This window comes from Sciurus carolinensis, chromosome 9 (assembly GCF_902686445.1).
Source record: "Sciurus carolinensis chromosome 9, mSciCar1.2, whole genome shotgun sequence".
NCBI classification, from domain to species: Eukaryota; Metazoa; Chordata; class Mammalia; order Rodentia; family Sciuridae; genus Sciurus; species Sciurus carolinensis.
Window position 1 is genome coordinate 71730545 of NC_062221.1, and position 26906 is coordinate 71757450.

A 26906-nucleotide genomic window follows, 5' to 3' on the forward strand; every position below is an offset into this window, starting at 1 on the left:
TTGTTTTTTCATGTTGTTCATGTATCTTCCCCTCTAGCAGTGCAGATCTGGGGTATTGCAGATTTCCCCCTATAGGCTTATAGTGGCCCTATAGGTTTCCAAAACCTTTTCTTTAAGGGGAGATCAATATTAGCAGTGCCCAATTCAGACACTATGCAATCCTAGACCAAATAGCCCCTATGAGGACAATAACAAAATTGTCATAATATACAGAATGAGTTCAAATATTATCTTCAGTAAAACAAACAGATTTGCAATAAGGTCTGCAGTTTCTGATGGAGGACAAAGAGGATGCAGAGGCATGTAGAATGTGGCTGTTAATGGGATAAGAAAAGAATATACAGAAGTTCTAGATAATAGAAAGGGTGAGAGTGTAATCAAAAGAAATTGGATGTTAGCATGCAAAAAAAGGGAGAAAGAGACTCTTAGGGAACAGGTAAACAAAAGGAAAAGAGAGCAAGAAAAGTAAAGAAATAAAAACTTAAAAATTTTCAATATGGAGAAAAAAGAAAATCTACAGTATAACAGTCATATAGTAATGAAACCTTTCAGTCTTCAGTAGCCTGATGCATGAGAGGTACCTGACAATGAACTTCAAGTCTCCAGCAGGCGTCTCAGGATGGGATTTGCCCCTCCTAAAGATCGGAGCTACGGCTTCCAGTATTATCCAAGATGGCCACTCTGGCTTCCAAATGTGTTGGCAAATGGGGAGCTGCAGCTCAGGGAATGTACGTGGTCAGCTGGAGGTCCTGGAGGTGGGGTGTGGTTGGTCAGGCAGGGGTCCTGGAGTTCGGGTGTGTTTGGTGTGGTTGTGTTATCCTGGAGGCCGGGTACAATCAGTCGGTCTGGGGTCCCAGTGATAGGGCACAGTCAGTTGGTCTGGGGTTCCTGGCAGCAGTGAGCAGTCAGTCGATGTGAGGGCCCCAGAGGCAGGGAGTGATCAGTCGGGCTGAGGGATCCTGGAGACAGGTCTCAGTCAGTCTGGCCAGGGGTCCTATGGGGCCTGGCTGTTGTCTCAAAATGGCGGCAGCCACATGTAATCAAACCTGCAGGTACTGTAACAGTGAACTTCCAGGCAACAGCAGGCAGCTGGTGGTCCACTGGCGGTCCGTGATCAGTTTGCTGACTGTTGTCAGACGATCGGGAGTTGAACCTCGAGCGTTGGGTGATGGATAGGTGTAAGGCAGGGGCGATGGACAGGCGAGAGGCAGGCAAATGGTGGATGATAGGCGCCTGACAGTGAGAAATCTGCACTCAAAAAAGGCATTTATAAGCTGGCACACCGCAGGTGATCACAGCAGACAAATGGGGTAAACAGCAGGATGGACAAGCAGCAAAAACTGCCTCACCAAGAAACAGATATCCTCTGCTTGAAACCGGAGTTACGGAGTGACAAGGGGCACAGCCTCCCTCTAGTCCGCCATCTTGGTTCTCCCAGAAAATAGTTTTGAACTGGAAAAACATCTCAACAAAATTTATGAAATGCAGCAAAAGTTGTTTTTAAAGGGAAATTGATAGTATGAAATGTTTATCTTATTGAAGAAGACCGAAAATGTTATTTAATTGTCCATTTCAAGAAACTTTGAAAAAGAATAATAAAATAATGCCACAGAAAGTAAAAGGAAATAGGTGATAAAATTAAAGGCAAAAATAAATGAAAAAGGAAAGTCACTATACAGAAAATTTAAAAGTTCTACAGATTAATAAGAAAGACATAAATAACCCAATATATCAGTAAAGAACTTGAACAGGCACTTGAAAGATAATATCCAAATGGTCTGTATACATGAAATGGTGCTCAATCTTATTAGGAATCAGAAAAACAGAAATTACTTTTTCACATTTACAACTCACTCTCCATAATGGCTAACATTAAAAAGATTAACAATACCAAGTGATGACAAGATTGTGGAACTAATAGAATACACACACTGGGGTGAGTGTTACTTTGGCTCAGTCTCTCTGCAAAACAGCTTGGCATTATCTCTTAAAATTGAAAGTCTGTGATCCAGTAATCAATTGTACACTAATTTTATTCCTAGGTCTAGTCTCTAAAAAATTGCATGCAGATGTGTACCAAAGGACATGACCAAGAATATTATTAGCAGTACCACTTGTTAATTTACTATCTTTTAATGTGAGTTTATTTGTTTTTCACAGCCAGGCAGATCTAGCCAGTCCTCTGTATAATGCTGTTCAGATTGTTGGAATGAGTGCTACTCTTCCTAATTTGGAACTTGTGGCTTCCTGGTTGAATGCTGAACTCTATCATACTGACTTTCGTCCTGTACCACTTTTGGAGTCAGTAAAAATTGGAAATTCCATATATGACTCTTCAATGAAGCTTGTGAGGGAATTTCAACCCATGCTACAAGTGAAGGTAGGTCATTATTTGTACATCACAGCTCTTGTTATCTTTGTGTTTAATATCATTTTTCAGCAAGTTGTTAACAATTTTTGAAGCATAATGACAGGTTGCAAAACAGTCGAATGTATGTTATGTATCCACTAGAATTAAAACTAAGCAAGTCAGTTTCACCTTAAAGAACTGATGGTGATGACGAGGGAGGAAATGTGGTTGTGCCTTGATCATTGTTCCTGATATATGACATGAGCATTTTTAGGAAAATACTTAGTTTTGTGGGTTTTTCTGTATAACTAGGAAAAGATTTTCTTATGGTTTAGTTTAATCTAAACACTAATGTGGAATATTAACCTTATATTAAATGGTAGGTGTAACGTATAGTATGCAAAATGAAAAGAATATCATTCTGGGAGTTAGATATACCTCTGATATTTAATAGTGATACTTGATAAGGCTGAGATAGGAATTGAATCACAAAACTTCTCTGAACCTACTATCTTCATTTATATGTGACCCAGGTTGGCCTCAAACTTAATCTTCTTGCCTCAGCCTCCTGAGGAGCTATGATTATAGGCATGTGCCACTATGCCTGTTTTTTTTTTTTTCCATTTATAGACTTTGTAGCTGATTTTTTATTATGTCTTTGAGTAGTGAAATATTCCCCATGAAGCAAAATGAGTGATTTTAAACTGATGTGAGGAAAATTTTTTTTGTGGTACTGAGAATTGGACTGAGGAGTGCTCTACCACTGAGCTCCATCCCTGGACCCTTTTTATTTTTTACTTTGAGGCAAGGTTTTGCTAAGATGCTGAGACTGGCTTCCAACTTGTGATCCTCCTGTCTCAATCTCCTTAGTCACTGAGATTGCAGGTGTGTACCACCTCACCTAGGGTGAAAATGTTTTAAAAGTACCACTGAAGTGGATATTTCCCTTTCTTTTTTAGGGAGATGAAGACCATGTTGTTAGTTTGTGTTATGAGACCGTTCGTGATAACCATTCAGTATTACTTTTTTGTCCATCAAAGAAATGGTGTGAGAAACTGGCAGATATCATTGCCCGAGAGTTTTATAAGTTACACCATCAAGCTGAGGGTGAGTTACTAATGGAAATGAAAGCCTACATACTTAGAGCATTTGCTTGAATGAAATGTTAGTGATTATATTAAGAAATTATGACTCTCCTCCAGCATTGCTACTGCCTCCTTGCTAGACACCCTTTACAAAACTGCACTTTTGTGATTCTGCTCTTCTGACATTATTATAGGAAATGTGAACACATACTCAGGCTAATCATCTTCATATTTCTAAAGTTCTGGGTTTATATAGGTATATACTAAAGTTCTTCATGGCATCCATGGGCTTTGAGAGGTTGATCTTTGGTGTCCCTGAGTTGTATGCAAAACTACACATATAACATATTTTTTAGGAAGAGTGGTTGTATATTTCTTTGAATTTCCAAAGGTGTGACTCTAAAAAGAATCATATGTGTAATGTATAAATGTGTGTATGTATGTGTGTTTGTACATATACATAAAACACATGTACACATATACACATCTTTGTACACATGTATTTTAATATCAACGTTATTGAAGTATAGTTTATCCATTTTAAGTTTGTAATCTGATGAATTTTAACAAATATATGCATCTGTTTAACCACCACTGTAATCAATGCATTAAACATTTCCTTGATTTAAAAATGTTCTCTTCTGCTTTTTTGTTGTCAATCTCTTCCCTTTGTCCCCAGCCCCAGGCAACCACTGATGTGCTTTCTGCCATTTTAGATTACTTGTGCCTTTTCTAAGAATTTCATATAAATGAAGTCATATAGCATGTATATGTCTTTTTTATATGGCTTCTTTCACTCAGTGTAATGTTTTTGAGGTACATTCAGGTTGTTGATTTATCAGTTTGTTCCATTATAATTGCTGAATGATAATGTAGAGCATTGCCATAAACATTAGTATTTATTTTTACAGATTCTTGGATGAAAACTGCTGCCTCAACATTTTTACTAGCCTATGGTCCTTGGGCTCCCAGATAAATGTAGGGAGAACAGAGACTAGTTCTAGTCATAGGATATTAGTATATTTTCTTACTTCACTTAGCCAGTGGCATTATGAGGGCAGGTAATAGATAATCTCAAGCCTAGCTTCAACAAGTAAACTTTGCCTAAAGGTAATATTGTCTAGGCTCTGATCCAACATATTGTATTCTCTGCCAGTTACCTCTTAATTGATGCTTTCTGTACCATGCTAACTCGTATTCCTTACATTGTGCCATGAAAATTTATATTCTTTAATGACCAGAATCATGGTTATTTTCTTTTCTTGAGGTTTTATTCTTTTAATCTGTAGCAGTGGTTCCCAAATGCTAGTGTTTGGACTAGAATCTGATCTATAATGAAATTTCCACCAGAAAAATAAAGCAGCACATTTTCATAAAGCTGAAGTTTAAATTTTGAAATTATCTCTATGAAATATACAAAATATATTAAAATACAAATGTTTATGAAAAGTTTTATAAGTCCAGAAATCTAAAAGTCTGAAAAATTCTTTAAGAAACCATAGTTTTTGAAGAATTCAAGATGGTGGGCTAGAAGAAGACTGCATTCATAGTAGCTCCATGGCTCAGGATTCAAGCAGCAGGAATATTTTCTCTGTGAGGTGGGTGAAAGAGAGATTTCACTAAAACTGTATATTGGACAGTCAGAGTATCTTAGAGACTCAGAAATTTGGGTAAATTGAAGAAGAAAGGCTACCTTGGAGCCAAGCCTGTTGTGGCAGCTATGGTAGTGGCACTGGTTTAATACAGAGGGAGGAGGAACACAGAGAGAAACACAATGGGACAGATTTAGTATGGTAAAACGTGAGCTCAGAAAAGGAGCCTGCCCTTAGCTGATCCTGAAGCTGCACTGCGCACTGGTGCTTGAAAAGTGCCCAGGTGTTTCTCCACTCACCACACTGGCTGAGAGCTGAGGTGGAGCCATCTCGAAGCAGACACGCTGCACCTGCTGTGGGAGCTGGAAGATCAGAGCAAACAAAGCTACAATGTCCTGGCAAGTGCATTCCATGTAGATTAGGGTGTACCTAGCAGAACAGGAGAGAAGCAGGCACAGAGAATATTTTGCCCAGGGGGATTCAAGTGGGAAAACTGAAGGAGAGCCCACTTTTGAGTCTGAAGAATGTCTGGAATCTGAACAGGTGGGTGGGAATACATACAGGAACTAAGCCTGGGAAACATGGAAAGGCTATGTTCATGGGCAGCAGAGGTGGTGAAGGATTGACTCCCTGACTCCATAAGTAGTGTTTTAGTCATTTTTTTTTTTTTTCTGACTAAAAGATCTGATAAGGACAGTTTTAGAAGAGGAGAAGTTTATTTAGGAGCTCAGGTTTTCAGAGTTCTCAGTCCATAGATAGCCAACTCCATTCCTCAGGGCTTGAGGTGAGGCAGAACATCATGGCAGAAGAGTGTGGTGGAGGGAAGTGGCTTAAGACATCACACCAGGAAGCAGAGAGAGTCTCCATTCACATATAAAATATATACCCCAAAGTCAGGTCCTATATGACCCACCTCCTCTAACCACCCTTTACCTGGCTACAGTTACCATCCAGTTAATCCCTATCAGGGGATTAATTCACAGATTGGATTAAGGTTTTCATAACGCAATCATTCACCTCTAAGCTTTCTTGCATTGTTTCACATGGGAGCTTTTGGGGGACATCTCATATCTAAACCATTTCAAGTAGAGTCCTAAGGAGGCTCCTGAGAACCAGACTCCCAACAGAGTTTGGCAACTTCCAGGCACTAGTGGTATGTTGATCTAATCTCTCCAGAGCAGAAACTACCCAGCAAAGCCCCTGAGGCCTGATTAGATCTAAGCCCCACCCGATGGAATGTCACTCATAAAACTCTCCAACTGCCCAACCCTGGGGGAGTGTATTAATTTGGTCTGTGCAGACAAAGCCTCAGCTGATAATACTTCCTATCCTATCATACTTTTTTTTTTTGCCTTTTTTAAAAATTGTAAACAAATGGGATACATGTTGTTTCTCTGTTTGTACATGGAGCCAAGGCATACCATTTGTGCAATCATAAATTTACATAGGGTAATGTTGTTTGATTCATTCTGTTATTTTTTTCCCTTTCCCCCCACCCCTCCCACCCCTCTTTTCCCTCTATACAGTCCTTCCTTCTTCCATTCTTACCACCCTCCTTAACCCTAACCCTAAACCTAACCTTAACCCTAATGCTAACCCATCCCCCATTATATGTCCTCATCCGCTTATCAGCAAGATCATTCGTCCTTTAATTTTTTGAGATTGGCTTATCTCACTTAGCATGATATTCTCCAATTTCATCCATTTGCTTGCAAATGCCATAATTTTATCATTCTTCACGGCAGAGTAATATTCCATTGTATATATATATGCCACAGTTTCTTTATCCATTCATCAGTTGAAGGGCATCTAGGTTGGTTCCACAATCTGGCTATTGTGAATTGAGCAGCAATGAACATTGATGTGGCTGTATCTCTGTAGTATGCTGATTTTAAGTCCTTTGGGTATAGGCCAAGGAGTGGGATAGCTGGGTCAAATGGTGGTTCCATTCCAAGTTTTCTAAGGAGTGCTCCATACTGCTTTCCAGAGTGGCTGCGACCCCACCAGCAATGTATGAGTGTACCTTTTCCCCCACATCCTCGCCAACACCTATTGTTGTGGGAAGAAGAGAAGCCATTATTGAACCAGCTTTAGTCCTAGGCCACTCCAACTGGCAGCTTGGTGAACAACACCAAAAGAGGAAGGGGTCAACGACCTCCAGTCCTTGCTCTTGCTCTCAGTACATTCCATAAGAAGAAATGGAAAGAAAGACAGGCATAGACACTGTCTATCCATTCTTTTTTTTAATTAGTTCTTTTTAGTTATACATGACAGTAGAATGCATTTTGATATAATTATACAAGCATGGAATATATCTTACTATAATTCTGACCCCAATGCCTCTCCTTCCCCTTCTTTTTCCCACCCCTGCTCTGTTCCCTGTATTGATCTTTCTGCCATTTACCCATAGTTGTTATTATTTTTTAAATTAATTTCTGTGGATGTACATGATGGTGAGATTCACTGTGTTGTATTTATATACGTACATAGGAGAGTTATGTCAGATTTATTCCACTATCTTTTCTTATCCTCCCTCCCTTCCCTTCATTACCCTTTGTCTAATCCACTAAAGTTCTATTCCCCACTCCACCCCTCATTGTAGGTTAGATTCCACATATCAAAAAACATTTGACATTTGTTTTTTTTTTTTTTTTTGCAACTGGCCTATTTCACTTAGCATGATAGTCTCCAGATCATCTTTTTACAGGCAAATATCATAAAGTCATTTTTCTTTATGACTGAGTAATACTCCATTGTGTATATACACCACATTTTCTTTATGCATTCATCTGTTGAAGGGTACCTAGGTTGGCTCCTTAGCTTATCTATTGTGAATTGCACTGCTATAAACTGAGTCTCTGTAGTATGCTGAAAATTCCTTTGGATATATACTAAGGAGTAAGATGACCACGTCAGTGGTGGTTCCATTCCTAGTTTTTCTGAGGAATCTCCATACTGCTTTCCAGAGTGGTTGTGCCAGTTTACAGTCCCATCAACAATGTTTGAGCATACCCTTTTCCCGCATCCTTGCAAACCTTTATTGTATTCTTGATAATTGCCATCCTGACTGGAGTGTTATGGCATCTCAGTGTAGTTTTAATTTCCTTTAATTGCTAAAGATGTAGAACATCTTTTCATATATTTGATGACTGTTCATATTTCTTTTTTTGAGAAGTGTCTGTTTAGTTCCTTTGACCATTTATTGATTGGGTTATTTGTGTTTTTGGTGTTAAGCTTTTTAAGTTCTTTGTATATCCTGGAAATTAATAGCCTCTCTGAAGTTCAGGTTGCAAAAATTCTCTCTCATTTCATAGGCTTTCTCTTTACACTCTTGATCATTTTTATTGCTTTGAAGAAGGTTTTTAGTTTGATGTCATCCCATTTATTGATTATTGGTTTTAATTCTTGCACTTTAGGAGTCTTGTTAAAGAAGTCAGTAGCTGAGCTTATATGTTGGAGTGTTGGGCCTATGTTTTCTTCTAGTGTGTACAGGGTTTCTGGTCTAATTTCTAGGTCTTTGATCCATTTTGAGTTGAGTTTTGTGCAGAGTGAGAGATAGGGATTAAGTTTCATTATACTGCATATGGATTTCCATTTTCCCTGCACCATTTGTTGAAAAGTCTATCTTTTCTCCAACATACATACGTTTTTGGCACCTCTGTGTAGTATGCAATAACCATGTTTATGTGGGTTTGTCTCTGTGTCTTCTATTCCATTGGTCTTGGTGCCATTACCATGATGTTTTTGTTACTATAGCTCTGTAGTATACTTTGAGTTCTGGTATTGTGATGCCTCCTGCTTCACTTTTCTTGTTAAGGATTGCTTTGGCTATTCTGGGTCTCTTATTTTTCCAAATGAATTTCACAACTGCTTTTTCTTTTTCTATCAAGAACATCATTGGATTTTGATGGGTATTGCATTGACTCAGTATGCGTGCATAAAGCATAATTTTGTTGAATTCATTCCACGTTTCCTCTATTTTCCTGACCCTCCCCCCTCATTCTCCTTCATATATTCCATGGATCTTGCCTCTGTACTTATAATATCTGACCTCCAACTTTCCTTCCCCTTACTTTGTTCTAGCTTCTGAATGTGAGAGAAAACATTGAATTGATTTTTCTGAGTCTGGCTTATTTCACTTAGCATAATGCTCTCCATTTCCATTCATTTGCCTGCAAATGCAGTAATTTTATTCTTTATGATTGAGTAAAACTCCATTGTGTATATTTATCACTTTTTTTTATTCCATTCATCTATTGATGAGAATTTGGACTGGTTCCATAATTTGGCTATTGTAAATTGTGCCTCTATAAACATTGATGTAGCTGTATCACAATAGAATGATGATTTTAGTTCTTTTGGATGAATATCAAGGAGTGGGATAGCTGGATCATATGGTGATTCTATTCCTAGTTTTATGAGGAATATCCATACCACCTTCCAGTGTGGTTGTACTAATTTTCAATCCCATCAACAATATATGAGTGTACCTATGCTCCCACATCCTTGCCAGCATTTACTATTTGTATTCTTTTTCTATTGGTTCTTTTTAGTTACATGTGACAGTAGAGTCCACTTTGACATAATTATGAAAGCATGCAATATATTTTGATCTACTATAGCAATTGTCATTCTGACTGGAGTAAGATGAAAGTTTAGTGTAGTTTGCATTTGCATTTCTCTGATTGCTAGAGATGTTGACTTTTTAAAATATATTTCTTGGCCATTTGTGTTTTTTTTTTCTTGAGAAATATATTTTGTCCATTTATTGATTGAATTATTTTTATTTTATTTTTGCTGTTAACCTGTTTGAATTCTTTATATTTCTGGATATTAATCCCCTGTCAGAGGAGTAGCTGGCAAAGATTTTCTCCCATTCACTTGGGTCTCTCTTCATATTCCTAATCATTTCCTTTGCTGTGCAGAGGCTTTATAATTTGATGGCATCCCACTTATCTATTCTTGGTTTTATTCCTTGAATTTTAGAGAGGTCTTATTAAGGAAGTCAGTGCCAGCACTAACATGATAGAATGTTGACTTATGTTTTCTTCTAGCAGTTGAAAGATTTCTGGTCTAATTGCTAAGTCTTTGATCCACTTTGATTAGACCTTTGTATAGGGTGAGAGGGATCTAATTTGATTATTTTGTGTATGGACAGTCAGTTTTTCTGACACCATTCATTAAAAAGTCCTTGTCTCCAACATATATTTTTGGCACCTTTGTCAAATATCAGATGACTTTGTGTCTTTGTCCCTGTGATTTCTTTTCTATTCCACTGGTCTTCATGCCTATTTTGATGCCAATACAATGCTGTTTTTGTCACTTATCTCTGTAGAATAATTTGAGATCAGGTATTATGATTCTTCCAGCGTCATTGTTTTTGCTTAGGATTGCTTTGGCTATTGTGTGTCTCTTATTCTTCCAAATGAATTTCATGATTGCTTTCTCTATTTCTATGAGGTATGCCATTGGGAATTTAATTGGAATTGCATTGAATCTGTATAGCACTTTTGACAATATTAATTCTGCTTACCCAAGAACATGGGATCTTTCCATCTTCTAAGATTTTCTTTAATTTCTTTCTTTAGTGTTCTGTAGTTTTCATTGTAGGGGTCTTTCACCTTTTTTGTTATATTGATTCCCATGTATATATATATATATATATTTTTTTTTGAGGTTATTGTGAATGGGGTAGTTTTCTCTTTCAGAGGATTCATCACTTATGAATAGAAATGCATTAGATTTATGTATGTTGATTTTGTATCCTGCTACTTTGCTGAATTCATTTATTAGTTCTAGTTTTCTGGTGGAATTTTTTGGATTCTCTACATGTAGAATCATGTCATCAGCAAATAGTGATAATTTGAGTTCTTCTTTTCCTATTTATATCCCTTTAATTTCTTTGTTCTAATTGCTCTGGTTAGAGTTTCCAGGACAATATTGAATAAAAGTGCTGAAAGAGGGCATCCCTGTCTTGTTCCATTTTTTAGAGGGAATACTTTCAGTTTTTCTCCATTTAGAATGATGCTGGCCTTGGGTTTAGCATGGATAGCCTTTACAATGCTGAGGTAAGTTCCTACTATCCCTGTTTTTTCTAGTGTTTTGAACATGAAGGGGTGCTGTATTTTATCAAATGCTTTTTCTGCATCTATTGAAATGATTATATGATTCTTAACTTTAAGCCTATTGATGTGATGAATTACATTTATTGATTTCCATATGTTGAACCAACCTTGCATTCCAGGGATGAACCTCACTTGATCATGGTGCACCATCTTTTTATATGTTTTTGTATGTGATTTGCCAGAATTTTATTGAGTTTTTTTTTTTACATCTATGTTCATCAGGGATGTTAGTTTCACATTTTCTTTCCTTGATGTGTCTTTGTCCGGTTTTGGTATCAGGGTGATACTAGCCTCATAGAATGAGTTTATAAGTGTTCCTTCCTTTTCTATTTAATTGAATAATTTGAGGAGTGTTGTTAATTCTTCTTTGAAGGTCTTGTAGAACTTGGCTGAGAATTTGTCTGGTCCTGGGCTTTTCTTAATAATATAAGAATATACAACAAAACTATCATATGCTATTCAGACAGTCCATTCCTCAATAAATAGATGCATGAAAAATATTTGAACTCAAGGATGGTAGAGGTGTGAGAGAGAGGGTGAAAAAAGAAAAAAAAAGATGGAAAGATTCAATGGAAAATTGAATGATTGCTTCTGTTGGCTTTCAAAAATTTTCTCAGCGCCATTCTTCACTGATAGGTGGGGTTGTCTGAAATTTGAAGTTAACTCCAATACAGTGGGTGCAAGACCAGTTGGGTGGGTGAGCTGATGGCAAGATGTCTTCATACCCTCTTACAGTTAGTCCTCCCACCTGCTGTAGCTGGCTTCTTCCGTCCCTACACGTATCAGGACTCACAGAGCTGGAAAGAGCTCAGTTTTCTCCAGTTTCTTCAACCTGTGCTCCCCCAGGAAACTGCCCCTATTCTCCTGCTTTCCACAGACTTGGTAGACCCAGATTGGCCCACGCAAACCCAGCTGCAATCTGATGGACCTGGGCTTCAGCTTCCCCAGGGCCTGTCTTGCTACAGTCCTAAGATCTCAGTGCCCTTTCAACTTGCAGAGACCATCAGGGATGCACTCACACCAAGGAGCAAAGAGGTAGCCAGATAGCAATCATTACCACACTGAGCAGAAAGACCTTAGGTGCAACATGCCCTGCAGATACCCCATGTATCTCCAGGACCTGGCCTGAGTCCCCAGATGAGGTAGCCGCACCCTCAGATGGTGGAGGTGGTGGCGGCAAACCTGCAGGCCCTGGCTGTTGTCCTAAAATGGCGACAACCACATGAAACCAAACCTGTGGGTACTGTGACAATGGACTTCCAGGCAACAGTGGGCAGCAGGCAATCTGCTGGCCATCTGCGGCTGGACTGCAAGCTAATGGGGGACAATCCGCTAGTGGATGTCCAACAGTGGGTGATGACTAGATGAAAGGCGGGTGATGAGCAGGCAAGAAGCAGGCAAATGGGCAAATGATGGGTAACAGGTGGCACTTAGTGAGCAATCTACACTCAAAAGGCAGGCGATATGCTGGCAGATGGTGAATGATCACTGTGGATAAATGGGGTAAACAGCCGGGGATTGGTGGGTAGCAACAACGACCTTGTAGAGAAACAGTATTTCCTCTGCTTGAATCCCAAGTTATGGAGCAACAAGGAATGCAAACTCCCTCTAGTCTGCCATCTTGGATCTCCAAGGAATTCCTTTTGTGCATTTTGTGTGATTTTTGTCTATGGAGTGGAATGACAGGACTTCCTGGGCTCTTTTCCCCCCTTCCTGCCAGTGAGCAGGATTGGGACTTGTCAGGTTGGTGTGCCCCCTGTTGTTCCTAGAAATAACTGACCTTTCTGCTAGTGTGCAAGGTGACTATTCCTCTCCAGGTTAAAAAGAGTTCTTTTGCTACATTATTCAGGCAGGTGAAGGCAGAACCCCTTCTTGCTGAGGCCCCTCCATCAAGAAGCCCTGAAACCATGCACTCCATTCCTACAGCCACCATCCCTTTTCTACTCTTGGTCCCAATGCCTGTTCTTCCCACGTTCTCCTGTGGTCCACAATTTCCTGTGACCTCTTCTTGCCTACTGGTCACAAGCACAGTCTGGGGGTAGGGTGGGGAAGATGAATGTTTAGGTCAGTGCAATTTCAAAATGCACAGGAGTTTATGGGCAGGAGTCCCGCAACCCAGACATGACAACCATTTTCACAACCCTGAACAGAAGCAGTTACACAGTGAGTGTGAGACCTTGGCACAGTGAGCGTGAGACTCCTGTGTTGCCCAAGTGCTACTGTGCATAGGACGTGAAGGAATCCTAGTGTCCGCCCCACCCTCATGACTCAGGATGCGAGTGCTAAGCATCTCTATGTCTCCCCTCATGACCTTTCAGCATTTTTTTAATGTTATTAACTGAAACGTAATGTGCATTATAGCACAGTATGTAGGGCACAAGGCATAGTGTTGTGTCAGCACAGAGGATGCTATATAGGGGTGAGAGTGAGAAGCCCATCAATGCCCCTGCCAGGTTCCTAAGGTCCCTGCTGCCCACATGGAAGCCACTGCTTTCTGATCTTGTAGAGGAGGTGTTGCCTGTGTGGGTGCAGTTCCCATTGCCACACTTGTGGAGCCCACGTGTGTTCTTTCCTGCCCATCCTGTTTGCTGGGATGTCTTCTGTTTCTGTTTTTGGCCTGTTTGCATGGCCTGAGGAATGTTTGGGTGGGAATGTCAGTGTAGGGTAAAGCTGGTCAGCCTGGAGATTATCATGTTGCCAATGTCTGAGGCAGATACGCCTCCTTTGCCAAAAGTAGAATCTGAGATCCTCAGGACAAGTGTTTCCTGGCTGTCTGAAGACAAGAAAAGAGGATAAAAGTAAAAGGGGGAAAACAAGAAAGAAAACTCTAAAATTTTTAAATAGCAATGTTATCCCATCATGGCACCTCAATGAGGTGGGGAGAGTGAATGATTGCAATCTATGCTGATCAAATTCTCTCTTTGGATTTTCTTAAGCTTTGTACCCTGCAGACAGAGTGAAGTCTTTTGTCATTCACCCCCTAGTTCTTTCTGTTGTCCTGCTCCTCAGGTGATTAATAGGATTGAATCAGTTGCCAAAGTTAGCTGGAATTCCTCTCATCTGCTTTGGACACTAGAATGTGCTAGCATGGAATGCAGAGATTCTCTCCATAGTGCAGGGCAAATATTGTCATTGTGGCACATTGACAAGCTAAGTCAGAATGCTGAGCTCACTAAGTAAAAATTTTGTCTGTAACTTTTTGACCTACATGTTCTAAGGACAGGGAAAATGGCAGCACATCCCTGGACACCACCGTAGGTGGTGAGAGGCTATGGCTCTTCTGGGAGGCAGGTTACCAGGTTTCATACATACTGTCCACTGCCAACATTATCAGTCCCCTCATACTTGATTCTCACAAAAATTCACTTGGGACTCTTCACTCCCCAAGACTGTTAGCAGGTTTCCTGAACCACCAGTTTCAAAGGTAAGCATCTCCTGCTCTCCTCCGTGTTACCGTCTGTTTTCCTGTGTCATAGAATTTTCAGTGGGTTGTGTCAGTGTCTCTCCTTTGGTCCATACTGTCTCAAGAGGCAGCCATTACTATGTTAGTGCAGTGAAATTGTCATAGAGTTCAGAGTCCCAGAGATAAGGAAATTCTTGGGTCTCTAATCCCCAGAGGCGTCAACTCAGACAATAGGACTCTTCTCAAGTTAGCTCCTGATGATAGTTCCATGAGAATATTCTGGGAAGTTTAGAGAACCTCTCCAGAGCCAGGTTGCTATGCAATCCCCAGGTCTCTTAACTTGTTTGCACCTTGTCTGCAAGGTGCCCAGTTCTGCACTAGTGGAGTTCTCTGGGACCCTCCCTCTTCCAGAGTTATTTCCCCTCCCTCTGCCTTGATACCGTGTGTTAAGTGGTGTGGCACTTTTTCTCCCACTCTTCTATTTTTCAAAATCTATGGGCTTCTCCAGGTCTTTCTCTCTACTGTTCTCTTCCATTGCTCTGCTAAGGCCACCCAACTCAACAAGCAGCTATACTCCTGTTGTTTTGGCTTTGTCTTGTGGAGAAGCAGGACATGTGCTCAGTTCCTCCAATCTGCCATCTTCCAACATCTGTCTGCTACTTATTTTTGTATGTTGATTTTGTACCCAGAAACTTTACTAAATTCTTTTATTCTAACATTTTCTAATAGCTTTTAGGATTTTGTGTAAATGAGATCATGCCATCTTGACAGACATTTTAATTTCTTTCTTTCCAATTTGTCTTTTATTTCTTTTTCTTTCATAAGTTCTGTAAGACTTTCAAATATTATGTTGAATCTGAGTGGTGAGAGTAGGCATCCTTGTCTTTGGGTACAGTTTTCACCTTTTCACTTTTGAATATAATTTAGCTATGGACTTATCTGTGATAGATGGCTTTTATGATATTGAGATATATTCCTTATAAACCTAATTCGTTGTGAGTTTTTATCATAAAAGGATGATGAATTATGTCAAATGCTCTTTCAGCATGTGTTGAAATGATAATGATTGTTGTCCATCATTCTATTGATATGGTGGACTACCTTTATTGACTTGTAAATGTTGAACAGTTCTGGACCCCACAGATAAATCCCAATTCATCATGGTCTATAATTATTGAATATACTGATGAATTTAGTTTACTAGCTAAGTTATTTTGTTGAGGAATTTTGAATCCATATTCATCAGGGATATTGGCCTTTAATTTTATTTTCTCCTGGCATTCTTATCTAGCTTTGTTATAGAGTAGTGCTGACCTTGTAAAATATATCTGAATGTGTTTCTTTTTCAAGTTTTTGCAGGATTTGAGAAGGCTCGTTATCAGTATTTTTCCCCCCTGCATGATATAGAATTCAGCAGTGATACCTTGTGTTCCTGGACTTTACTTTTTTGAAAGGATTTGATTACTTTTGCAATCACTTTTTGTGTGTCTAGATTTTGTTTCTTAGTGATTTTGTCTTGGTATGATTTTATTTATAGGATTTATTCACTTCTCCCAGGTTCTCCAATTTGTTGTTTATGTCTTTGTTTAAGAGGTGAGTCTCTTGGAGACAGCGTATTGTTTGGTCTTGTTTTGTAATCCAATCTGCCAGCCTGTCTTTTGATTCATTCTTCTAGACCATTTATATTGAACGTTATTAGTGAGAGATGATTTTTATTCCCTATTATTTTGATTTAATCCTTTTTTAAAGTGTAATGAGTCTCCTTTGATTGACTATTCTTCTAGAATTTCCTCCCTATGCTGGTTTTCATTTTTATTTTTCTATCTTTGTTTTGAAATATTTTATTGAGTATATTTTATAGTAGAGGCTTTCCAGTTATAAATTCTTTTAGCTTTTGTTTATTGTGGAAGGTTTTGTTTTTGTTTTTGTTTTTTGATTCTGGTGATTGAACCCAGGGGTACTTAACCACTGAACCACATCTCCAGTCCCTTTTTTTTTTTTTTTTTTTTGTAAACAAATGGGATACATGTTGTTTCTCTGTACATAGCGTAAAGGCATACCATTTGTGTAATCATAAATTTACATAGGGTAATGTTGTTTGATTCATTCTGTTATTTTTTCCCTTCCCCCCCCACCCCTCCCACCCCTCTTTTCCCTCTATATAGTCCTTCCTTCCTCCATTCTTGCCTCCCTCCCTAACCCTAACTCTAACCCTAACACTAACCCCTCGCACCCCCCATTATGTGTCATCATCCACTTATTAGCGATATCATTCGTCCATTGGTTTTTTGAGATTGGCTTATCTCACTTAGCATGATATTCTCCAGTTTCATCCATTTGCCTGCAAATGCCATAATTTTATCATTCTTTATGGCTGAGTAATATTCCATTGTATGTATATACCACATTTTCTTTATCCATTCATCAATTGAAGGACATCTAGGTTGGTTCCACAATCTGGCTATTGTGAACTGAGCAGCTATGAACATTGATGTGACTGTATCTCTGTAATATGCTGATTTTAAGTCCTTTGGGTATAGGCTGAGGAGTGGGATAGCTGGGTCAAATGGTGGTTCCATTCCAAGTTTTCTAAGGAGTCTCCACACTGCTTTCCAGAGTGGCTGCACTAATTTGCAGCCTCACCAGCAATGTATGAGTGTACCTTTCTCCCCACATCCTCGCCAACACTTGTTGTTGCTTGTATTCTTGATAATCGCCATTCTAATTGGGGTGAGATGGAATCTTAGGGTGGTTTTGATTTGCATTTCTCTTATTACTAGAGATGTTGAACATTTTTCCATATGTTTGTTGATTGCTTGTAGATCTTCTTCTGTGAAGTATCTGTTCATTTCCTTAGCCCATTTGTCGATTGGATTATTTGCATTCTTGGTGTAGAGTTTTTTGAGTTCTTTATAGATTCTGGAGATTAGTGCTCTATCTGAAGTATGATTGGCAAAGATTTTCTCCCACTCTGTAGGCTCTTTCTTCGCATTGCTGATAGTTTCCTTTGCTGAGAGAAAGCTTTTTAGTTTGAATCTATCCCAGTTATTAATTCTTGCTTTTATTTCTTGTGCTATGGGAGTCCTGTTGAGGAAGTCTGGTCCTAAGCCGACATGTTGAAGCTCTGGACCTACTTTTTCTTCTATAAGATGCAAGGTCTCTGGTCTGATTCTGAGATCCTTAATCCATTTTGAGTTTAGTTTCGTTCATGGTGAGAGATATGGGTTTAGTTTCATTCTGTTGCATATGGATTTCCAATTCTCCCAGCACCATTTGTTGAAGAGGCTATCTTTTCTCCATTGCATATTTTTGGCCCCTTTGTCTAGTATGAGAAAATTGTATTTATTTGGGTTTGTGTCCATGTCCTTTAGAGAGACATGCTCTCCCTAAGTTGCTTAGGGCCTTGCTATGTTACTGAGGCTGGCTTTGAACTCATGATCTTCCTGTCTCAGCCTCCCAAGCCATTTGGATTATAGGCGTGCTCCACCACACCTGGCTTGTGGATGGTTTTTATTTCATGTTCAATTCTGAAGCCTAATGTTCTTGGTAGTATAGTATTCTTGGTTGGCATTCATGTTCTTTCAGAGCTTTGAATTCTTCTAAGACCTCCTAGCTTTTAGGGTCTGGGTTGAAAAATTGTTGAGATGCAGTTTGGTTTACTTCTAAATGTCATTTGTTGTTTTTCTCTAGCATCTTTAAAAATTCTATCTATAGTCTGTATGCTAGGCATTTTTGTAATAGTATGTCTTGGTGTGGCTATTTTGTAATTTTGTTTATTTGGAATCCTGTATGCCTCCTGTATTTGAATTTCCATTTCATTCTTAAGGTTTGAATTTTGGGGGGACATTATTTCATTGAAAAGATTGTCCATTCCATTAGTTTGTTTTTCAGAACCTTCATCTGTTTCAGTGAATTTTAAATTTGGCCTTTTCATGTTATCCCATATTTTGTGAATATTCTGTCCATGGTCTCTTAGTATCATTTCTCTAGGGTCAACTTTATTTTCAAGTTTATATATTTTGTGTTGGATACTTAAAAATCTGTCTTTCAGGTGGTCTATTGATGATGCTTTCCACTGAATATTTAATTTGGTTTATTGATCCCTTCATTTTGAGGATTTCTAATTGATCCTTTTTCAGAATCTTTATGTCCTTATTGAAGTGATCTTTCACTTCTTGTATTTTCTCAGATTTCAGTCCTTATATCATCTTTACTAAATACAGTATTTTAACTGTAGACTTTCTAAATTCCTTCTCTGACATTTCCTCCACTGCGGTGACAGTGGAGTCTGTTGTTGAGGCATTTGGGGTTGTTTTGGATGGTTTGTTCCCATTCTTTTTTATATTGATTGTATGTCTACCCATCTATCAATATGTTTCAGAAGCAGCAGAGTTTGTACTCTTTGTACTTATAGTGTCCCTTAGATTTCCAGTACCTCACAATTTAGGGAGAGAGAAATAATAGCAACAACAAATGCAACATATAGCATTAAATACTTCCTACTATGACATCTACAATGTTAATTGGCACAATAAACAGAAATGGTGGGGTCAGCAATTGCCCTCAGTAAAAACAGTAAGTAATCATTCATTATATCTGGCATTAAATCAAACAACAGGTGTCATCTGTGATATCCACCACAGTAATACTTGTAATAGTATTAATGCTGGGAGCAGGCATTATATAAACTAATTCATGCTAAAAGATAGTAAGAAGCTTATTAAGAGGAAAGAAAATGAGATGGGTGGGTAGAAAAGAGTTCACAATTTCAAAACGTGAACAGAGATAATGTAGAAGAGATACAGGATGTGATGTTTATGAGGGAGGAAATAAAATAGAAGTAAAAATTATAGGAAGAGTGAAAGAGAAAGAAAAATAGAATGTGGCTGTTAGCAAAAGAATAGATAGAAAGAGAAACAAAAGAAATAGACAAATGAAGAACAATATAAAACAAACCCAAAAAATACTAATCAAAAACTAATGAAAGATCCTAACCTTCAAAAGACAAGGCAAGGAAAAGTAAGTACATTCAAAAAGGTGCTATAAATTAGAAAAAAAAGAAACAAATATTTATGTGTATAAATGTCCTTTAACCATTCAGCATGTACATAAAAATATTAGAAAAAAATTGCTGATTCCTGATGAAAAATTAGGTAATCATTTCCATTGAGGTGATCAAAATAGTCAATCAGAATATATGTTCATCATCTATGTCAAACTTTCTATCTCTTCTAAGGTATATACTGACACAAGAGTAGGACCATGGACTGTTAAACCCTTCCTCTTTTCATGTTGCTCACCAAGTTGCCAGTTGGATTTCAAAAATTCTTAGTTTCCCTTCTTGGCATCATGAGGTAGGGTGCTATGGGAAGTATTGTTGGCTGGAGGTTCGTCTGCACCACCAGTTTGATGCACTCCCAGTGTGGGTCTGCTGCAGATTTCTGGGATTGGAGTTCCTGAAGTTAGGGCTTAGGTCTAGCCAGGCCATGGGGGCTTTGCCCAGTAGTGACTGCTCTGAAGAGATTAGATCAATGTACCTCCAGGACCCAACAGTTACTGATCTCTGCTGGAGACTATATCCCTGGAGTCTACTCAGGTTTCCTTTCGTGGGAAGGGGGAGCCAGTCTTTCACCCCTTCATCTATCCACAGACCACACCTTTCCAGGCTTGCTGGGCTTTGTCCAGAAGAGTAATCACACCCACCCATTCAAATTCCTGACCCACTTCAACCAGTCTTGCAAGCTGCCATACTCAAAGTGGGAAGGGAGCTGGGCTCTCCTCTCTGTCTTGTATTCCCCTGGGTAAAGTTCTGTCTGTGCCTGCTTTTGCTCTCACTTGTTAGACACAGTCTAGGTTATGTGGTGAGTGCCAGGACCCTGTATTGGACCCACCTCAGACCTCTTGGTTCACTTAGCTAGTGCCCCAGCACCATCACCTCAAGATGGCTGTTGCTTTGGCTCTCCACACACAGTCGGAAACATGGGGTGCCCTTCATGCACCAGTGTACTGGGTAGAATAACTTCTGGATCAGCCCAGGGCAAGCTACCCACCGATCTGAGGATTTTCTGCCCTAAGTCTGTCCATTGTATTTCTCAGCGTTTTTCCCTCCCTCTGTGCTGTGGCTGGCCAAGCTGCTATTGGTATTACTGCTGGGACTACTGTCAGCTTGGCTTCAATGTTGTCTTTTTTCTTTAATGTACCCAAATTTCTAAGTCTCTAAGGCACTCTGACTATCCAATATTAAGTTTTAGAGAAATCCCTCTTTTACCTACTCACAGAGAAGTATTCCTGCTGCTTGGATTCCAGGTCATGGAGCAACAAATACAGCCTTCCTCTAGCCTGCCATCTTGCTTCCTCCTAGTGTCCATCTATTCTTGTTGACTGCTTTGACCACCTCAGTAGAACGTATTCCTTAATTTTTCATTAGGAATCTTTTTTTTTTTTTTCTTTCTTCTCTGTTTGTGTGTTTTTGCTGTGCTGATTGGGTCCTGGGCAAATATAAATATACATATTTGTTTCTTGTTTTCTCATTTTTAGCATTTTTTTTTTTTTTTTTTGGTACTGGGGATTGAAATCAGGGCCTTGTGCTTGTGAGGCAAGCACTCTACCAGCTGAGCTATCTCCCCAGCCCTTTAGCATTTTTTTTAAAGGTTGTTATTTTCCCTTGCCTTGTCCTTTGAGAGTTAGGGTTTTTGATTGGTATATTTTTGTTTTGTTTTATATTGTTTTTCATTTGTCTGTTTGTTTTTTTCTCTTCTCCTAACAGCCAAATTCTATTGTTCTCTGTTTCACTCTCCTTTACTTTGTTATTTCTACTTTTTCTCCTCCTTCCTTATAACCATCATGTGCTACATCTCTTCTACATTCTCAGTTCACTTTTTTTTTTTGTGTGTGTGTGCTGGAAATTAAATTCAGGGATGCTTAACCACTGAGCCACATCCTCAGCCTCACCACTGATCCACTGGGATTACAGGCATTCACCACCATGCCTGGTTCTTTGTTCACATTTTTAAATTATGAACTCTTTTCTGCCTTCCTATCACATTTTTTCTCTTAGTTGATTGTATTCTTACCATTTTTTAGTACTAATTGGCTTATATAACTCCTACCCCCACCATTAATGCTGTTGCAATTATTACTGCTGTGGATGACACAGTTGACACCTGTTGTTTGCTTTAATACCAGATAAAGTTCATGGTTACTTACTGTTTTTGCTGTTGGCAATTGCTGACCCTATCATTTCTGCTTTTTTTTTTTTTTTGTGGTAGTTAACACTATAGATATCATAGTAAGAACCAAGTATTTAATTTAATGCTGTGTATTGTTTGCATTGGTTGTTGCTGTTGTTTGTTTCCCCCTGTTCTGTGAGGTGCTGGGAACCTACAGCAACACTACAAATTAACAGGGTAGAAACTCTGCTGCTGAACTAAACTCACCAAAAAGACAGTGTACATTGCTTCACACATAAATTAATGACAGTTAATCTTTAGCTATACTTTAATACAAAGAATAGAAAAGTCAAAAATCCAAACTAATGGCCAGGCTCCAGTCTTAAAGGAAATTAGGGTTTGTAAGTGATCACTTTGTAACTGGTTAGATAAACAGCTATTTTAGGTTAAAACAATATAGTTGTCTCCCTAAATATACGTGACTAGATGTAAGTATACATCTGAGAACTATATCAATCTGAGCCTTGTCTAAGTGTTATGTTACAGTTTATAGAATAATAAGTTTATCAAGGTTTACTGGGGAGGTAACCAGTAAGTTCTCTCTTTTATACACTGTATACATAGAAGGGCCACACTGTCATTTGAAGACCTGTCTTACATCTGTTTGTGTTGACTAAATTTATTTCCGATCATTAACACTGTTTCCTAAATTTATAAGAGATTTAAGGCTATCCTTTGATTTTTGCTAGTACTGATAACCCATGAAGATCTGTGATTATTGTTACCATACAGTAGGGGTTCTAAATTGTAATCTTAGAGTTTAACTTTTAAATGGTAACAGTAATCACAGGTCTGCATGGGTTAGTAGCAGCAAAAATGAAAGGATAGCCTTAAATCTCTTATACATTTAGAAAACAGTGTTAAGGATCAGAAATAGACTTAGTCAAAGCAAACAGAAATTAAACTTAATGGGTGTGGTGGTGCATGCCTGTAATCCCAAAGACTCAGGAGGCTGAGATAGGAGGATGACAAGTTCAAAGCCAGCCTCATCAATGGTGAGGCACTAAACAACTTAGTGAGACCCTGTCTCTAAATAAAGTGCAAAATAGGGATAGGGATGTGGTTCAGTGCTCAAGTGCCCCAGAGTTCAGTCCCTGGTACAAAAGAAAAAAAGTTAAACTTAGTTAAATGTAAAGCTTAGGGAAGAACACTTTACCAAGTTGGTGTTCTTCAAACTAAAATTATTTCAATAGTCTCAGATTTCTATATAAATAACAAATTTGATTGATATTTACTCATGTCACTTGACATTTCATAGCTGGATAAAGTAACATGTTGTCAATAAGTTATATATACAATGTTATGCTACTCTTTGCACTGGAATAGGAATTTAAATATATTTTTGGAAGTTAATAAGGAAAGCCTGATCTGTCTCAAAGTGACATTTTAAAGCATGGAAGCATTTTGCCATTCCAAACCTTCAGAATGAGATGGACAACCAGATACAGGAGGCATTCAGAACCCCAAGTAGACAGATCAAAAAATAACCTCTCTACGACACATTATAATTAAACTGCTGAACTCAGAGAACAATGATAGATTTTTAAAAGCCTCAAGAGAAAAGCATCACATTAAATTTAGAGGCAAGCCAATCAGGATCACTTCTGTTTTCTCAGCACAAACTCTGCAAGAGAGAGATATGTTCCAAGTCCTGAAAGAAAATAACTGTCAACCAAACTGCTATATCCAGCAAACTATCATTCAGTATTGAAGATAAAATAAAAACTTCCAAGATAAGCAGAAACTAAAAGAATTCATGACTACAAAAATGGCACAACAGAACTCAAAGAAATACTGCACACAGAAGAAATTTAAAAAAAATAACCCTTCAGAGCTCACAAAAGAAAAAAATCTCATTTGAAGAGTAACTAAGCAAATGAGAAAGAGGACCATATTAAATACAACAAATAAAATAAAATCACAGGAATTAATTAACATCTCTGTATAATAACATTGATTGTAAATAGTCTCCACTCTCCAATTAAAACACACAAGTTGGAAGATTGGATTAAAAAACAAGACCCAACTACATGTAGTTTGAAAGAGATGTTTACAGGCAGACAACTGTAGGCTGAATGTGAAAAGATGGAAATTGAAATACTATGTGAATGGAACTTTAAAACAAGCAGGATTAGCTACTGTCATGCCTGACAATGCAGATTTCACATCAAAATTAGAAGAGATAAAAGGTCACTTTATATTGGTAAAGAGAACAATTTGATAAGAAGACATAACAATAATAAATATTTATGCCCCAAATGTGGTTGCAACTAAATTCATAAAAGAGACACTACTCAAATTGAAGTTCTAGATAGACCCTGGTACAATAATACTGTGTGATTTCAACACCTCTGTCACCATTAGATAGATCATTAAGACACAAAGTCATTAAAGACTTTGGACCTGTAAAATACTATAAATCAAATGGACCTGTAAAAACAGCTATGAAAATTTTCACCCATCAACAGCTGAATACACTTTGTTCTCAGCAGCTCATAGAACCTTCTCCAAAATAGACCATATTTTAGGACACAATGCAACTCTTAGTACATACAAAAATATGGTATAATTCCTTGCACCTGATCAGATTATAATGGAATGAAATTAGAAATTAATACAACCAAACCCTACAGAAACTATATAAACACATGGAGATTAAAGAGTAATCTTTTGAATGATGAATGGGTAATAGAAGAAATCAAGGGAGAAATTTAAAAATTCTTAGATTCAAATAAGAATAGTGATACCAGAACCTCAACCTCTGGAACACTATGAAGGCAGTTCTAAGAGGAACACTTATACCTATGAGTGTATATATAAGAAAATCAGAAAGATCTCAAATAAACAACCTAATTATGCACCTTAAGGCCCTTGAAAAAGAAAAACAAACTTATTCCAAAACCAGTAGAAGGAAGGACATAATTTAAGATCAGAGTTAAAATCGGTAAAATTGAGAATATAAAGAAAATGCAAAGAATTCATGAAACACAGTGGTTCTTTGAAAAAGTAAACAAGATTAATTAGCCCTTAACCAAACTAAACAAAAGAAAAAGGGAGAAAAACCAAATTAATAAAATTAGAGATGAGATGAAAAAGCAGAAATCACCATAGATATCTCAGAAATCCAGCAGATCATTAGGGACTATTTTGAAAACTTATACTCCAATAAATTGGAAAACCTAGAAGAAATGGATACATTTCTAGACAAAAACTGTCTGCCAAAATTTAATCAAGAGGACATAGAAAATCTAAAGAGGCTAATAACTTTTAATGAGATACAAGCAGTAATAAAAAGACTTCCAACAAAAGAGTTCAGGACTGGATGGATTCTCAGCTGAATTCTACCATATCTTTAAAGAAGAACTAACCCTCCTCAAATTATTCCATGAAATAGAAAGTGATGGAACACTTTCAAATTCATTTTATGAAGCCATTTTACACACTCATACCAAAACCAGATTAGATTAGGACACTTCAAGGGAAGAAAACTATAGACCATTATCACTGATGAATTTAGATGTAAAAACACTTAATAAAATATTATCTAATTGTGTTTAACAACACATTAAGAAGATTGTACACCACAACCAAGTCAGTTTTATTTCAGAGATGCAAGGATGGCTTAAGATATGGAAATCAATAAATGTAATTCATCACATTAACAGAATTAAGGACAAAAATGATATAGTAATCTCAATAGATGCAGAGAAAGCCTTCAACATATTCTGCACCCATTCATGATAAAATCACTGAAGAAACTAGGGAAAGAAGGAACCTGTCTCAACATCATAAAGCTATGTATTAAAAACCCAAAGCCAACCTTAAGTAAATGGGGAAAAACTGAAAGCATCTCCTTTAAAATCTAGGACAAGACAAGGATATCCACTCTCACCACTTCTATTTAATACAGTTCTATAAATTCTAGCCAGAGCAATTAGGCAAGAGAATTAAATAAAAGACATACAAATAGAAAAGGACGAAGTCAAATTATCACAGTTTGCAGATGACGTGGTCCTATACTTAGAAGATACAAAAAAAAAAAAAATCCACCAAAAGACTGCTAGAGCTAATAAAAAAATTTGACAAAGTAGCAGTTATAAAATCAACACATAAAAAACAATAGCTTTCCTATATACCAACAATGAATCTCCTGAGGAAGAAATCAGGAAAACAGTTCCCTTCACGATAGCCTAAAAAAAAAAAAAAAAAAAAAAAAAAAAATTCCTAGGAATAAATCTAAGCAAGGAAGTAAAAGACCTCTACCATGAAAATTATAGAACATTGAACAATGAAATTGAAGATCTCAGATTGAAAGACTCCCATGTTCACAGATAGGCAGAATTAATATTATTAAAATGGTCATACTATCAAAAGCAATATACAAATTTGACACAACCCCCTCATCAAAATGCCAGTGATATTTTACACAGAACTAGAAAAAACAGTCCTAAAATTTATTTGGAAGAATAAAAGAGCCAGAATAGCCAAAGCAATTCGAAGCCAAAAAAACAATGCTGGAAGCATCACAATATCTGACTTCAAATTACACTACAGAACTGAAATAACAAAAACTGCATGGCACTGGCATAAAAACAGATACATTGGCCAATGGTACAGAATATAAGGCACAAAGACAAATTCACGCGGACATGGTCATCTGATCCTTGACAAAGGTTCCAAAAATATACATTGGAGAAAAGACAACTTTTTAAACAAATGGTGTTGGGATACCTGATTATATACATGCAGAAGAACAAAACTACACCCTCATCTCTCACCTTCCACAAAAGTCAACTCAAAGTGAATCAAAGACCTCAGAATTAGACCAGAAACCATGCACAATTCCTAGGAGAAAATGTAGGGTTAACACTCCAGCTTTGAGGTACAGGCAATGGCTTTCTCAATAGGACCCCTACAGATCAGGAAATAATGCCAAGAGATAATAAATGGGACAGCACCAAATTAAAAACTTCTGCACAACAAAGGAAACAATTAGGAATGTGAAGAGAGAACCCACAGAATAGGAGATTATCTTTGCTAGCTACTCTTCTGGTAGAGGATTAATATCTAGAATATATATGAACTAAAAATACACTGAAAAAAATCAAATAACCCAGTTAAT

The 26906-nt window shown here is 37.9% G+C and overlaps 1 protein-coding gene across 1 annotated transcript in view; it reads left to right on the forward strand.

The window, feature by feature from the left end:
• Polq (DNA polymerase theta) overlaps positions 1-26906 on the forward strand; it is a 162029-nt gene that overhangs the window by 14079 nt on the left and 121044 nt on the right. Inside the window, 2 exon segments of the mRNA XM_047563134.1 lie at positions 2161-2380; positions 3310-3457. Coding sequence (XP_047419090.1) covers positions 2161-2380; positions 3310-3457 — 368 coding nt within the window.